The sequence below is a fragment of the Ahaetulla prasina genome, chromosome 3 (assembly GCF_028640845.1).
Source record: "Ahaetulla prasina isolate Xishuangbanna chromosome 3, ASM2864084v1, whole genome shotgun sequence".
NCBI classification, from domain to species: Eukaryota; Metazoa; Chordata; class Lepidosauria; order Squamata; family Colubridae; genus Ahaetulla; species Ahaetulla prasina.
The window spans coordinates 138,083,306-138,099,831 of NC_080541.1; the positions used below are offsets into that span (position 1 = coordinate 138,083,306).

The 16,526-nt window shown below is 39.7% G+C and overlaps 1 protein-coding gene across 4 annotated transcripts in view; it reads right to left on the reverse strand.

Annotated features, from left to right (window-relative positions):
* Window positions 1-8,586, reverse strand: part of NTNG1 (netrin G1) — a 317,715-nt gene extending 309,129 nt beyond the window's left edge. For all 4 annotated transcript variants that reach the window (XM_058179238.1, XM_058179237.1, XM_058179235.1 and 1 more), the window contains exons 1-2: window positions 7,343-8,586; window positions 73-774 (exon numbers count right to left, since the gene is read on the reverse strand). In XM_058179238.1, the coding sequence (XP_058035221.1) occupies window positions 73-318 (246 nt within the window). In that variant the 5' untranslated portion in view covers window positions 319-774; window positions 7,343-8,586. The remainder of the gene's footprint in view (window positions 1-72; window positions 775-7,342) is intronic.
* Between the last annotated feature and the right edge of the window lie 7,940 nt (window positions 8,587-16,526).

The window sequence follows — 16,526 nt, forward strand, 5'->3', positions numbered from 1 at the left end:
TAGACATTATTCTGTTTCTCTGAGAGATCTATGCTCTATGCTTAAAGATAAGATTTATACTTTTTGCCTTACCATTCCGCAGAAGGTCTCTGGTGGATTTCCACATGTTATATTAGGTGGCTCCAGGTTTACTTTTACGTGTTTCATCATATCTATGGCTTCAGGCTGACAGGCTGTATAATCCCAAATCTTGTCTTCATCCATATAAATCTGGGTCTTGCACACATCATAATGTCCCCAAACTGAAGGATAATGTTGCATTACCGAAGACACAGTAACCCATAGGGCATGGAGAGATAGGAATCTTGACAAATACATCTCTATATCCTTTCGCGTGCCTTGACAGCAATCACCAATATGGAACTAAGTGCAGTCTTTATTATACATAAATATACATGGAGAGAGGCAACGTTTTTGCAAAATATGTTCCAAAGGAGAGAAGAGCTTAAGTTACAATAACTGTGTTTTTAATTTTGGAAACTTTGGTGGAAGCCAAGCATATTATACGTCATTCAAAGCCAAGTGAAAGATGCTTGCTACATTCCCAGGAGTTTCAGGATTTTTAATCACTTATGCAAATAATGTCCAAAACCAGGTAACAAGTTAGCAGTGTTGCCAGGCCTCAGCTGTACCGTCAATAATCCCGAGTGATCCTCCTTTTTTCCGGCTCATGAGGAAGAGTCAGCCAAACTGATGAATCAGCTGATGGACCAAAATGATGAGTGTTTACAGTCTGTTTGCCATCAATCATTCTTTTCTTCTGGCACCAGCACCCTTTTAGAAACAATGAAAGTAAGAGTTACCGTTCCAGGATCAATGCAATAGAAAATATTAGATATATTGACATTTTGAGGGCCTTGCTCAATAAAAGGTAAATTGGGGGGGGGGGGAAAACGGGGTAACCTTTACAGGAGGAACTTTTCTAAAACAAACCAAATGTCTAAATTACTCATCACCAAAATTATTTTGACATTAGGGATTTAACTCTCATTTTTATCCATCCATCCATCCATCCATCCATCCATCCATCCATCCATCCATCTATCTATCTATCTATCTATCTATCTATCTATCTATCTATCTATCTATCTATCACATTATTTTCATCTTGTCAAAACCTGAGCCCAGCAACAGCACTCAAACCAGTGGCATATTTCATAGCCAAATCGGGGATACAATCCCCAGTCTACCAAAGGTGTCAAAGCTTTTATTACAAATGACAAAGGACTGACAACAACTTGCGTGCTTTTCATCTCTTCAAAAGAAGACCTCTGAGAGCTCAAAATATCTGTTACACATCTCAGCTTTTGTTAGCTTAATAAGTGATCTGATGAGCCCACTTCTGTCTCTTTGGGTTTTTTTCTCATTAGTACTGGAAGAGCTCTGCTTTCATTTAATTGTGTTTAATGACAAAGATAACAGTTGGCTCATTTGCAGCTGATAATAATAATTCCTTATATAGACTGGCTGGTTGTTGTTATTTTAAAGTCCCTTTATGTGTCAATTTCCACAGGAGAAAGCAATCTTCTCAATCTACCCTCTGTGTTCACTGGAGCGGGACATAAAATACTGGGTGATAATTTAAGTGATAGAAAAGGCACATCAAAGAAATTCTCGCACTGACCTCTGTCAACTTTGCAAGGTGTTTAAACACAAGGCATGGCTACTTGACAGCCCTCAGGCTCAATCCAACCTCAACACTTTCCTCTCTAACCAGATTTTAATTAAGTTGTGATAAAAGAACTGTCTACAGGGATCTCTCTCTCTCTCTCTCTCTCTCTCTCTCTCTCTCTCTCCTGTACGCAATGCATTTGTGCACATTTGTTTGAGTTACAAACTATGCCACTTAAATTATGACAAACATATTAAAGATCTTAGCCATTTGTGAAATAACAGATCACTGGAATATACAGATTTTGGTTATATCAATCTAGAACAAATTCTAACAAAAACATTTGACAAAAGTATTACAGCATCCTGGGTTTTTAACTGCTTTAACTTATTAAAAAGAATGCAATATTTACTAAGTATTATCTTAATAATTATTTAGTAATAAGCCCTTTCCATGCAATCACTGAAAAGTAACTGTGCAGTCATATTATTATATTCCTAACGAACGTTTTAAGGAATCACACTAATTTCTTACTAAATTCCTACGCATGGTAGAAAACATCGGGAAGCAGTTGTGCTTTTCCCCCCAAAGCCAATATTTTTTCCCTATTTGGGATCTGATGATCTGATGAGTTAAGAAAATGAGTTATGATATCACATGTATAAAAAGAACACAGCATTTCAGTGACCTGCGCAGCATAATAGCTTGTGCCAAAAATGCCTACTTTCAGGCAGAGAGAATCTGGCATCCACAGCGAATCTGTAAAGAGGTTCCTTTTATTCAGATATAACATTATCTTGCATCTGAAACTAGCTATAGTTCTGATGCAATGCCAACAGATGGCTGAATAATGTTTCCATAGCAAATTACAATAATTGCCTTATGGACACATGGAGTTTCCTATTTATTTCACAAACCAGTGTTCTATTAGAAAGTTCAGCTTCTTTTCAGGAATGAGGTATATCACACTCCACTACCTAAGGTAGCAAATTTAGGATTTTAAAGAGCTCAAAGGTATTTTTTTTAAACCATGTCATTTTCTTCAGCTTCGAAGTATTTCTTTGTTTGCTTTTTACATTTTTTATCTTACCTACTGATCACCAACTTACATCTGTGACTATCTGATCATTCAGAAACAGGATTTGGTTCATTTCAAATGACTACTTGGACTGAAAGCATACATTTTAAATTAATATTTATAAAGAGAAATAAATATTTCCTTGTCTTGTACAATATATTAACAAATTGCCAAGGACAGAATTCCGAAGAAGTTATATATTTCTGTACCATTTCATAGTATTAAGTCCAGTTCCTTCCAATACAGCTTTACTTCCAAAAAGCATATATTTTAACAACCTACAATAAAATAATTGAAGACTCATATCAGGATGCAAATAGATGAAAGCAACAATCAAGATGGCAGAAGATTTGCACTAAAATGCAACATTGGTGCAAATGTTCTAGAGTATACTCTTCCCCCTAGATAATGAATTACTGTTGAAGCAAGTAAAAAGTCATGATTATGGTTATTACACAGAATTATAGAATATAACATTAATCTCATTCAACAAGATGACAAGAGAAAAGTTGAAACCTCTGTGCAGGTGATTCAAGTATCAGAACATGCGACTGACATGCTTGACAAGAAACAGCCAATTACAGCATAAATTTCTGGCACCTGTCCAGGGTGTGATTAATAGTTTTCCATTACGTTTTAGACATATTATTAATGTATTAAAAATGTCATGGTTTGGCAAGAGCTAACGCAGCATAGCTTAGCAGTCGACAGTATCTCATTATTAATGAGCTCTCATTGACACAGGGAAAGATATTGGCTTAAAGATCATATGCTAAGGATCATGAGAGTTTTTAATAACAGCAGAATGCACCTCACGTTGCATTTGTAGACTGCAACTCCCGTGATACAGATCTTCATTAAATTAAAAGCACGAAGGAATAATCACTTTAATGTAGAAATGAATTTGAATATCTTCACTTCCATCCTAAATACATTTCTGTGGAACTGAATTTTATGTCAAGGCCATCCAAATAGTTATGACTGAGAGATGGAGAGTTCTACTTGAGCTTTCTTAAGATCAAATTTTCATGTTTGAATATCTAGTGTAATGAAGAAAAATAAAGTAGGATTTTCTTCCAGGTTTTTTCTTCTGTTTGTATCTGATCAATTCTAACACAAGTGTTAAAAACTGACAGAGGACTATTTTGCTAAAACCTCTCTAGCGTTATAACCTTTGCTTACCATGTGATCACACAATCTGTTGTATGAAGCTAGAGTGATCCCTAGAATCTCGCCTCTGACTGAAAAAAGGGTGACTGCAATAGGGGGAGGGAGGAATGGATTATGCTAATGTTCAGAGACCTAGAGTGTCCTTTATTACTGATAGTTCAACACCCCTACAGAATTTTAACCCTTCTACAACCTAGCTTCTTCTTAGGGGCATTCGGAGGACTGCTGTTTAGTTTCACACAAATCCTTGTTTACATATACCCGCTGACACCCGCTGATACCCCCCCCAACAATATCCTAGATGCAATTAACTGTGAAAAACAACCAACTTCCCATTCTGATTAGCAACTGCTGACAAATGAAGCATCGTGTAGTGATCTGGTCCCTGTAAATAGCATCCTTCTCTCTGTGTTTCTCTCTCACACGCAGATCCACACCCACAGACACACAAAGATCATTGTCTCATAATAGAAATTGGCACTAAGAAGCTGATTGGGTAGTTAATCAATAGAACTCCCCGGTGAGGGCTGTCTCTCTCTATACACAGAGCTGAATTCTAAAAATAAAGCCCCAAATAACAGTTTTATATGTATTATTTGGAAATCTATCCTCTTGTTACTAAATAGGCTTATACTTTGAAGCTTTTGTTAACATTATTATCCACGAATCAAACTGATTGTAGCCCTATCCTTTAGGTAAAATTGCTATTTTAATAAAAGCACACATGCACACATACCATCTGAGGAATCCATACAGCAATTAGACAATTGTAATTTGAGCATTGTGTTCCATCCTCTGCTCCGTATGAATTCTGAAGACCAACAGTAATAATGCTATAAACACAATCCAAAACATAACTATAGTCCCACACTGACAGACAACCTTCTTTAAATGCTTATTTATACATATACATACACACATGTCTGTAATACAACATTTCTGCATTTAAAGCCAACTTACTGCTTTTCATAAATGCTAAATGAGTTTGCTGAACAAGTGAATATAGGGCGATATGAATATGTGCTTTATGCCCTCAGGCTTGAAATAATGTCATATCCATTCGGGTAAGTGGTGGGGAGGGCTTCCAATTATCTAGTCAGACCAAGTTGTTTTTACAAATTTTACTGCTGGAAAATATACCTATCTTCTCCTCAGGAACATCCATGAGGTATTAGACTTCTAACTTGCAGCAAGGGAGAAGAAGAAAGGCAAGGAAGATTTACCATAAAAATAGGACTATGAGTCATGCTTATCCCGTGGCAGACAATTCCAACTTTCTCTTGCCTGCAGCATTACAAGGAAAGGAAACCACACAAAAATATCACCAATTGTGGCACATCACTAATATTCAAAAAAGCAAAACATTTCAAGGCAGTATTGAACAGGGAATGTGGTATTCCCTATCTCTTCACAAATCACCTTTCCTCCTTTAACCACACGTCCTTTCTTTAGAAGTATCAGATTTTCAATAACCTAATGAAACTACCCCCAAATACAGGTGGAAAGCACCTGCAATTGCAAGTCCACCAGCATTATGTCACGATGGTAAATCAGCCATGGTAGCTAACCTTCTGTATTGGATAACTTCCTGTATCGTTCTTGGATGTTTTCCCGCCAAATTTTAAGCAGTTAATAGTATGCAAAGAACTGAGTATCAAAGAGCTGAAAAGTCCCTATTTTGCAAACAAGAAATTCTGCATTTCGGTCTTGAAACAGCATTCTGTTTCAAGAATCAGTTTCTGGCTATGATTTACTTGTGATCACAGCCACAGAATGAATGTCCATCTATTATTATCATCGCAAAGTGTGCTGCTGACATATTTTTCAGGCAGGACCCCAAACTCTTTCAAAATGGTGTCATTTGCTGAGCCAACTTTCTAAAGCAGGGAGTTTTTAAGTTGCCCTAAAACTCTTCTTCCATTGTGGAGGTATTTAATCTTTCTTCTTTATTAATATTAAATATTTAATATTTCTCCAATAATATAAATGACACTTATTTCTGGTGGAACTGTAAAAAGCATTTTGACTCAAGTGCATTCGACAAAGTCAAAAGAACAGATTTGCTGCTAATAATATCCACATTTTATTCTGCTTTTGAAAGAAATGTATTTGCCAGCAAAGAAAGGCTAATATAATTCTTAATTGTCAACTACTTGCATTAAGCATCACAAATTTTAAGCATTAGAGCTGTTGAATACTCCTTTCCATCATCTGCTGTTTTTGAAGGGCTGGATACATTTCCTCTTTATCAAATCAGATTGATATTTTAGATCTGAATTAAGGACTGAGATAACACAATCTCCTCCAGTATTTTGCTGCTGTATTTTGTATCTTGTTTTTCTTTTCTCCTTCTGGGGAAAAAAAAAAGCTGTATTTGTAGACACCAAAACAGGAAAAATATTCAGATTCAGAAGCATGGCATACTTCTGTTCCATATCATCTCAAGCTACAGGCCGTTCTATTCAAAGGCCTTCTGTTCATTCCTTGTTGCCTGTCGTATATTCTGTAACATTTTTAGTTTAAAATTGTCATTTTTAAAAAATGACTGATAAAAGTGAGCTCTCCGTCTTCTTTAAATGCAGTGATTATACAGTTCAGGAATCTACGAATACCAGTGAAGGTGATGCACTGCCTGTAAGCCAATGGATTTATACATTCATTGCTTGGAAGGAAAAGATGCCAGTTGTGTATCATTCCACATATTTGGGATATAAAAAGGGGCCAAACGGCTTTTTCTATGAACAAAGGCTTTGAAATCCCCGCTGGCAGATTTTTTTTTCCGCCTTTTTTGCCTAAGTACCAATCGGAGTGCCTTCCCTGTGGAAGACTTCCAAATGAACGCTAGAGGGCGCAGTTTCTATTTGTATCTAAGTTTGATCTCCCTTTTCTCTTCTAAAATCTCTTAATTGGTTATTGCGAAAGGGGGAGGAGGAGGAGAAGATGCAATAAAATCACATTAATTGTGCAATAACTCTGTTTGCAACAGAGCGATCCCTATAATAGGCAAGGAGTCTACACAGGGTATCAATTATGAAGGGAGTCAAAATTCCAAAGGATGGATGGATGGATAAATGAATGAATATACATAGTGTGAATATAGTGTATATGCTAACCCAAGCCGGGCGACTCGCTTTCTCTCTTCTCTCTTTGAATTTTTAGCTGATCTCAAAAGCTCCAGCCCTGCATTTTAATGCCACCGCCCGATCACCTTATCCACCTTCCAACCCTCTGGGGCAGGTTCACTTCATCGTGTCCTAGATAGGGATGAGGAAGAGTTTCGTTTGTTAGGCAGTCAAGTTTCCTAGGGCAGCTTCCGAACTCTTCCGATCCCATCCCTGGAATCTGGAAAGAGAGTCAAGTGCGAAGGCCCTTCTCGGAAAGTTTACCGTCCGCCCCTTCAAGAACCGCACGGCTAGCGCACCCGGAGGGAGCGGCCGAGAGAAAAGCCGGGGGGCGGAAAATCAGCTGGGTTTTTTACTCACCGTCTCGGACCGATCGCTGCGTTTTGTCAAAGCCTCGGAAGCAAAACCACCGCCTTTGCTCCGGACCCTGGATGGCAGCGCTGGCTTTATCCGGCTTCTTGTCCCTCCAGCAGCGGTGATGTCGGCGGGAGGAGGTGGGGAGGAGAAGACGGCGGCTGGTTCGGCCGCCCCTTTTCTTCCTTGCCGCACCCGCTTTAGGCAACAAAAGTTGCAGCCCGCGGCGAAAGACTTCCGCGGGCGAGTCGCAAAAGCAAAGCCCGAAGCCCAGCTGGAGCCACCAGGCGAGCGGACGAGCCGCGCTTCTTTCGCGCGCCCCCTGGATTTAGCCACTCCTCTGGCGCTGCCCCTTTGGAGATCAGCCCGGTTGGGCCGGCGACGCGGCAGGAGTCCTCCCCGAACTGGGGGACAAGGCAGGGATCGGACCAGAGTGAAGACTAGAGCGGCGCAGGAGGGGGGGTAGGGTGAGGACCGGGGGGGGGGAGTGGATGGGAAAGAAGAGGTCTTAGGTAGCCTCCTCTAGCCGTCCCGCTCCAGCCCCGCCTTCGCCCTTCCTTGTGCCTGGCTCACTTCTTGGCATCAAACTTTTGACGGGGAGGCGCGGTGCGGTCGCTGTTTGCCTGCCGGCCGCGGCAGCTCCGGATGGCGCGGCTGGTCCCGAGGCGGCTGCTGCTGCTGCTGCTGCTGGGGCTGAGCGATCCCCCCAGCTTTCATTTTATTTCCGATCGCCGACGGTGAAAGAAGCGCGGGAGGCTCCCCAAATCCCCGCGGTTAGCCTTGGAAGAAGCCGCGGAGTTCGTTCGCTCTTTCTTTTTTTCTTTCTTTTTTTTGGGCCGGGCAGGACCGAAGGGGTTTCCCGGGAACGTGGCGGCGCTCCGGTTAGAAAAGTCCATCGGTGGGGGAGGAGGAGGAGGAGAGAGGCATGCACCCCCGTCGGCGCCGAGCCTGCCCTTCTTGCTGGGTTGGCCGGTTCTCCTTATAGACCGCGGCGGCAGGAGCTTCGCCCGCGCTCCCTCGCTCTCGCCGCGGCTAAGAGGAGCTCGCAAACTTAAGGACAGGGCGCGATGAATTGGGGAGGGGAGGGAGAGAGAGAGAGAGAGAAAGAGAGAGAGAGAGAGAGAGGCAAGAGCGGGAGGGGTGGCCCTGCCGTTTCACTTAAAAGCGATCTTCTGCAAACTGCCAGTAGAGTAGAAGAGATGGCAAAGCTTATACTACCTCCGGAGCGGGAGCGCTCCGAGCGGTCCTAAAGCCGAGGGGTTCCTGCGCGAGGTAGCTCCATCCGCCCCCACCCCCCACCCCCCAACCCAAACTCCTGACGCTCCGCTTAGCCGTCTCCGGTGTCTGCTTGCCCGGTTAGGCGATCGTCTTAGCGACCGGTACGTTGGACCTCGAGTCCTGCGAAGGAAACCTGTCCAAAGGTTCTTGGCTCCCCCAACTTCAAAGTCCCCCTTTTTCTTGGACCTTCTGCAGCCATTAAAAGTCCGATTTAAAAAAAAAACAGCGGTCCAAGTTTTTGCGTTCCCTTTTTTTATAACGTTCGGCCAGCGAATCGGAATCTTTTGACACTGTTGCCTGTGAGTTGTATTGTGGGTGCTACAACAGCCTCATCCCACTCCCAAAAGAAGAGATTTCTCCATACGAAGGCAAGAAGTGGTGATCTGCGAAGGGAAAGATAGATCGCCGCTCTCACGTCTAAGCCTATGATGTACCATTCACTACGGATCGTGTCACATGCGCATATTACTTTTCTTAATTCATTTCTGATTGGTTTGAAATCGAATGAGGAGTTTTCCTAGGCAACAGCCTGCTTTATATAGTCTAGATTCTTCGCTTTTTCTTTCAGTCTAGTGGGATGTATAGCCAGCAAATCATCTGCCACAATGCTATTAAAGTTAAGCATTTTAAAGTCTTAATGATTTTTTTTTCTGGGGTAGAATTGTATATACTGTATATTTTCACTGAAATTAAAGGCATGTGAGAAAGTTAGGCAGCTGAAATTCGCTGGTTACAGCTTGATCAATTTCGAAAGCAATGAATCTGCAAGGCTCTCCGGTTCACAGACGGGATATTTATTTAATAAAATGAATTCTCTGAGATTGTTGGAACTTTTTTTATGAATTTTATATAAAGTCTTATTGTTTCCGTAGCACCACTATACGCTGAGCAAACCTTGGTATTGATATTAAACTGAATTTTATGTTTCAGATAAGGTGAAGCATGTTTTTAAATCCTACTGATTTTATATATTCATGCTCAGCCTATAGTCAAACTCAACAAAGAAATTTAATTTTGGTTAGAACTTAATTCATTACTTGTGGTTTGTGTACTTTGGCATATCATTTGGTGATGCTCAACACAACTAATGATAATGGAATTATAAAAATATTACACTACAATAAACTACAAAATAAACAATCCCATAAAATATAGATTAAATAAGGTAATGTATGTAATGATCATTAAAAAAATAACTACAAACCAAATACAGTCCATAAACAAAATAAAAAATTTCCTTTATGGCAGAAGAATATCACAAATACAGGTATCTGAACTTTATTATTTATTTTGGTCTCTTCAACCTGCCTAAATTTAGAGCAATTTCTCAGTGATTTATAGATTCAAGTCTTACAGGGTTCATATGCCTCTTGCCTCATTTCCCTGCACACATCACAATTTGTTCTGAACTTGATGAGGCCACACAATATGGAATTGTCAGTGAAGTGGAGCCAGGCTGTTTTCTATTGCTGTGAATCTTAAGAAGCCATTTACCAATATACACAGCTGAATTACATATGTATTTTTAATAGTGCTTGAGTTTGAATGTCAAGTATGTGGAAAAATCAGATGCTCCTGGAAGAGTTGGGGCAGACTTCCTTAACCGTTGGTTGGACTTCATAACCTTTGGTTGGACTCCCATAATTGCCCAGCTGACAAGTTGCTAAGAATGTTAGGAGTCAGTCCATTCGCCTTGGATGTACTTTCCCAGAGTTAGTGGGACATATAGAAAATTATCCAAGAGAGTAAATTGTTTAGGCAAAGAGAAAGTCAAGGTACAAGGAATGCTAACAGGACAATTAATCAATGGAACAGCTTGCCTACAAATGTTGCAGGTGCTTCATCATTGGAGGTTTTGAAGAAGAGACTGGACAGCCACTTGTCTGAAATAGTATAGGATTTCCTGCTTGAGCAGGGGGCTGGATTAGAAGACCTCTAAGGTCCCTTCCAGCTCCATTCTGATTCATGATAGAGGACAGAAGGAAGGAAGTAAGTTTTAATTTCAGTACAACATACATATAGTCACTATATTACAATTATTACATGTTAGTAAAATTATTGATATAATTTTGGGTTCGGATTCAACCCAAGAAACACAGTGTCAGGAGAACAACAAAAGAAGATCATTCCTCTACAACAGCAAATTCTGATTAAGTGCTTATCACCCTGGAAGTGAAATCAAAGCTAATACGATATATGAATACAAATAACAAATTTCTCAATTAAAACAATGTGTTGTTTTCCACAAAAGCTATACTGATCAAAATAGCTACGCTAACAAAAATGGTGGCAGCATTTGGGATGCACAAAAATCAGATTTTCTCCATTGATTATTTAAATCTCAGACTGTAATTGAAAATAAAAAAAATGTTTTGGAAGAGACAAATAACCAGTTCAAATTCCAGACAGCATTTTATTTTAAATAACTGATTTCTTCCTGGATTAGGGAGAAAGGTTTATGATGAGAAAAAGATGCCAGGGAGTATTTTTTAAAAAAAAGATTATTAGAAGGAATATTTTAATGATTGTCCATCAAATTGTTTTTCTTCATGGTGCTCTCTCTCTCTCTATCCTGGTCTTTCAGGTCTCTCAACAGTGCACTTAGTTGCCACTGTAACTGAGTCCATCCGTCTTGCTACTAGTCATTCTCTTCTTCTCTTTCCTAGAGGAAATTTAGAAGATATATTTTCACATCTTCTATTTGTCTAGGTTCTCAATCTCATTGCAGTGGTGAAATCTATTTTTATTTTTTTTACTACCAGATCTGTGGGCATGGCTTGGGGGCGTGGCAGGGAAAGGATACTTCAAAATCCCCATTCCCTCCCCACTCCTGGGGGAAGGATATTGCAAAATCTCTATTCCCACCCCACTCTGGGATCAGCCAGAGGTGGCATATGCTGGTTTTCCGAACTGTTCAAAATTTCCACTACCGGTTCTCCAGAACCTGTCAGAACCTGCTGGATTTCACCCCTGTCTCATTGGTTAAGTCTGCTGAGCTGGAGATGTGAATTTTCTTCCATGATGTCTTGAGAAAATAAGAACGTACAGTACTTATGTATCAACGAATAATTTTCTCACACTTGTTTTTAAAACCATAAAGTAACATGGCAGACTTCCTCTTACCTTTCTTATTATAGATGGCTGTCTTTGACAGCCTTAAAAACTGATATTTCCAAGTTACCAGCTCTGTTAACGTGTTTGGCAATTGTCCATCAATACGAATTCCTCAGCTTCTTAATATATGCCAGGTTTTATATATGGATCCTGCTGCGTTAATCTCAATTTTCTGTTGCAGTGGTAATTTCCATAGTTCTCTAGCACAAATGTTTCTTGGCTGCTTGTTTTGCTGAATTTAGATTATATATTTGATTGCTATTTTATTAGCTCCTTGCTTGTCAGACATTCCTGTCTTCACTATGTTTACAGTTTCCATTATATTATCATGCACTTTGCATGCCTTACCTGAAACTAAAAGTGAACATATTTTTTTCTGTATTTCCTAGCCAATAAAACTTTACTTGATATTGGTTGGTTGGACTAAAACTCATATGTACAGTAGACACATACCCATCAATGCCATAATGCTATTCCATTTTGGATCAGCAGTGCAACTCAGACAAGGAGCAAGAAATAGCATATCCAAGAAATTAAATGTAAGAAAAAGGAAAAAAAATCATGGTGACATGATTTTAAGATGAAACTAAAACTAGCTAAATTTAGTGTGCATCAGCCCCATCTACAGCTACATATCTACATCTCCAAATCTTTCTATACTTGCTAACCATTGTGCCTTCCACCATGTCCATACACAGCTTTATTTACTGTCCTCTGTTCTTTAAACTGTTCATCTTTCTCTTTTAAAGGATCTCTTTAATTCTATCCAACCACAGCTTTCTTGGTTCTTCTTCCTAATTTTTTTTTCTTTATAAATTTGTTTCATGATTCAGTAGTTATTCATTCTGTCTGTATGAGCCAACCATTTCAACATACTTATTTTCTACTAGTTACCATACATTCTGTGCGTATTGAAGGCAATATATTCATTTATTCTTGTATTACAGGGGTGTCAAGCTCAATTTCATTGAGGGCCGCATCACGGCTGTGGTTGACCTGGGGGGGGGGCTGGGTAGGTGTGGCCAACTGGGTGGGCATGGCCAGCTTGATGCCACTCCTCAAACTGCTGGCATATTTCCTCTTTGCACTGGGTAGACTAGGCCAAAGCCACGCTGGGCTGATATTTCCTCTTCGCATTGGGTAGACCGGGCCGAAGTGACACGCGCAGGCCCCTTACATTTTCCAAGACAGCCGTGCGGGCCAGATCTGACCACATTGCAGGTCCAGGGGCCTTGTGTTTGACACCCCTGTTGTGTTACTTTTCTCATACCTCCCATACATACCCCAATCCCACTGGCTTCAGTCTATATCAGGGGTGTCCAAACTTGGTCCCTTTAAGACTTTTGGACTTCAACTCCCAGAGTTCCTCAGCCAGCTTTGCTGGCTGAGGGACTCTGGGAGTTGAAGTCCAAAAGTCTTAAAGGGACCAAGTTTGGACACCCCTGGTCTATATGTTTCTCCTAACAAACCTAATTTTGACTTCCATATAGCAAAGTGGGCAGAAGCATATTTAGTACATGGCCATTTTTGCTTGGTTCAACAAGCATTCATTGTTTGCAAGAGACCACATATTACTTATTACCCTTCTACTGGCATTTGCATGTTCCCATTTTTACTAAAACATTCTACCAAGGTACCCAGTTATTTAATGATTTATACATACACACACACACACACACACACACACACACACACACACATATGGAACGCGGTGGCTCAGGGGCTAGGACGTTGAGCTTGTCGATCGAAAGGTCAGCAGCTCAGCAGTTCGAATCCCTAGTGCTGCCATGTAACATGGTGAACTCCTGTTACTTGTCCCAGCTTCTGCCAACCTAGCAGTTTCGAAAGCACGTAAAAATGCAAGTAGAAAAAGTAGGGACCACCTTTGGTGGGAAGGTAACAGCGTTCCGTGCGCCTTTGGCATTGAGTCATGCCGGTCACATGACCACGGAGATGTCTTCGGACAGCGCTGGCTCTTCGGCTTTGAAACGGAGATGAGCATCGCCCCCTAAAGTCGGCAATGACTAGCATGTATGTGCAAGGGGAACCTTTATACACACACACACACACACACACACACACACACACACACACACGCAGGTTTTGGTATGTTCGGGTCTTTTCCCGTGTAAGATTGAAAGTATTTAGGCAACATTTCGATGAGATTTCACTCATCATCTTCAGGCTGAGTTTTTTTGGCTTTGTTCTTATGTGAGCAAAGTGTGGATTTTAACTGCTGGTTGGCTGTGTTGCTAATTGGTTAATGGGGTTGATGTTTGTGTGGGAAGTAGCATTTTGGGCCCTGGTCTGGTTCTGAGTTCAAGGTCCTGTCATGTGTTGGTGTCAATTTTTGTAGCTGGGATTCGTTTCTTGACTAGGGCTAGTTTCCAGATGTTTGGTAAGTGGGAGGTATTGTCATGTTTATTCATGTTACAGGGGTGTTTCTCTATTTCTATGACTTCCATAATTATTCTCTTGTGGTAGTGTTCAGTTTTGGAGGTTAATTTGGTTCCTTCAAAATTAATGTCATGTTCTTTTATTTTAAGGTGTTGGAAAAGAGATGAAGTTTTTTCTTCTTTTCTGACTGCAATCTTGTGTTCTGCTATGCGTGCATTTATTCTCCTATTAACCTATCCTATCCATTAACCAATCAATATGTAGCAACACAGCCAACCAATCAGCTTTCAACAGCTAGGCCAGCAATTCAAAAAACACCCCTCCCCACCAGTATTTATAGAGAAACAGCAGTTAAAATCCACACTTTACTTTAGAACAAAGCCAAAGCTTGAAGATGATGAGTGTGATCTCATTGAAACGTTCCAATCTTACACGGGAAAAGACCCGAACATACCAAAACCTGCATACATATACCCGTGAAAACCTATGAAAACACACACACACACACACACACACACACACACACACACACACACACACATATGCAAGTCTTGGCGTATTCAGGTCTTTTCCTGTGTAAGGTTGAGAGTATCTTGGCGACATTTCAACGAGGTTCCACGTCATGCTTCTGCTTTGCTCGCAGAAGCACGAAGCCATAAGCACCAGCCTGAAGATGATGAGTGGGACCTCGTCGAAATGTTGCCAAGATACTCTCAACCTTACATGGGAAATGACCCGAATACACCAAGACTTGACTTGCATACCTATACCTGTGAAAATCTACAAAAACAAATTATATATATATATATATATATATATATATATATATATATATATATATATATATATATATATATATATATATATATATATATATATATATAATACAGCACAATCTGCATACAAAAGTACACATACATTTATATCCCCAAACAGCATGGTTTTAATACCAGCGCAAGTTATTTCTTATACATTTATAAATACATTAAACAACCAAGGAGACATCACAGCCTTTGTTTTCCTCCTTGCTCAGTGCTGAACCACTTGCTAAATATTCCATTCTCATAAATTGTACTTTTATTTTTTGCCATTGTTATTACACTGGGTAACCAATCTTCAATTCCATATTCACGCAAAATACTCCATAATTGAAGCCTATTCACTTTATCCTGCAATTTCCCTAAGAAACATACCATCAAAATGTTTCTCAATGATCTCTGAAGAGCAAAAAAACAAAACAAAACAAACACATTCTCTGTCCAGCAGCAAGCCGTATTGTCATTCTCAAATTCTGCTCACAGTTTCCATACACTCGTAGGAAGCAATGAAAGGCTAAGTGAATGTTTACAAATTATATTTCCAATCAAAAGTATACTTTCAATCAAAATTCTTCCATACCCTTCCCAATAACATTATTTTGCTTTTATTCTGGTTACCCTTCTGTCTATAGAGGGGAACAATAATGGCTTCCTTCCAATGATAAGATACCGATGCGGTCTTGATATGTGTTAAATAAATTCTATAGCTCTTCCATAAGCAAACCACATCCATATTTTAATAGTTCATGAGTTATGTGATCTACCTCTGCAGCCTTACAATTTCCAAATGTTTTCACAGTATTTGCAGCTTTCTTTTCTATCTTTTCTTCTTGGACAATTGTTCCATTCTTTGATATAAAACCCACAACAGCACTCTGAAAAATTGTTTTTCTTGTCTCATTCACAGTCAACTATTCTTATGAACTATCAGATATTGTTTTCTCTTGAATTGTATTTATCAGGAATATTGCACAATTTGTCCCCATACTCATCTGTTTCTTTTATTAGCACCATTTACCAGCTGTAATTATCTATGGATATTCTACGTTCATACCTACTCATAACCTAGACCACACTAATTCATAGACTGTAACATGTATTTTCATTTTTTTTCTTTTTTAAATGTAAGCCTTCACTTTCCTGAATGTATTCAGCAATGTCTTTCCATGTATTCAAATCGCTTTAATTCAGTTTTATTACACCCTTCCCATTTTTCTGAGTAGTAGAGATACATACACGACACATCTGTTTTTCTACCTTTCCTTATATTCCTTATTTGCGCAATACTGTGCTTTTCTCTTTAGCATTTCCTCCTCTTACTTTGCAAATTTCTCTTTACCGTTCAATCTTTTTAATTCCAATTTGCAATATATTATTGGCAGTGCTCATCACCAGATATACCCATGAGCACATAGAGCTCTGCTGTCTATCACCGCTTTGTCAGCTGAAGCTTTTTAAAAAGAATCAGAAGGTCTAGACTAGGTTCCCAGCATTAGTTCTTTTTTAAAAAAATATTTTTTATTAAACAGTTTTGTTTTTAAAAACATAAAAAACAATCACAAATACATAAAAACAAAACAAAG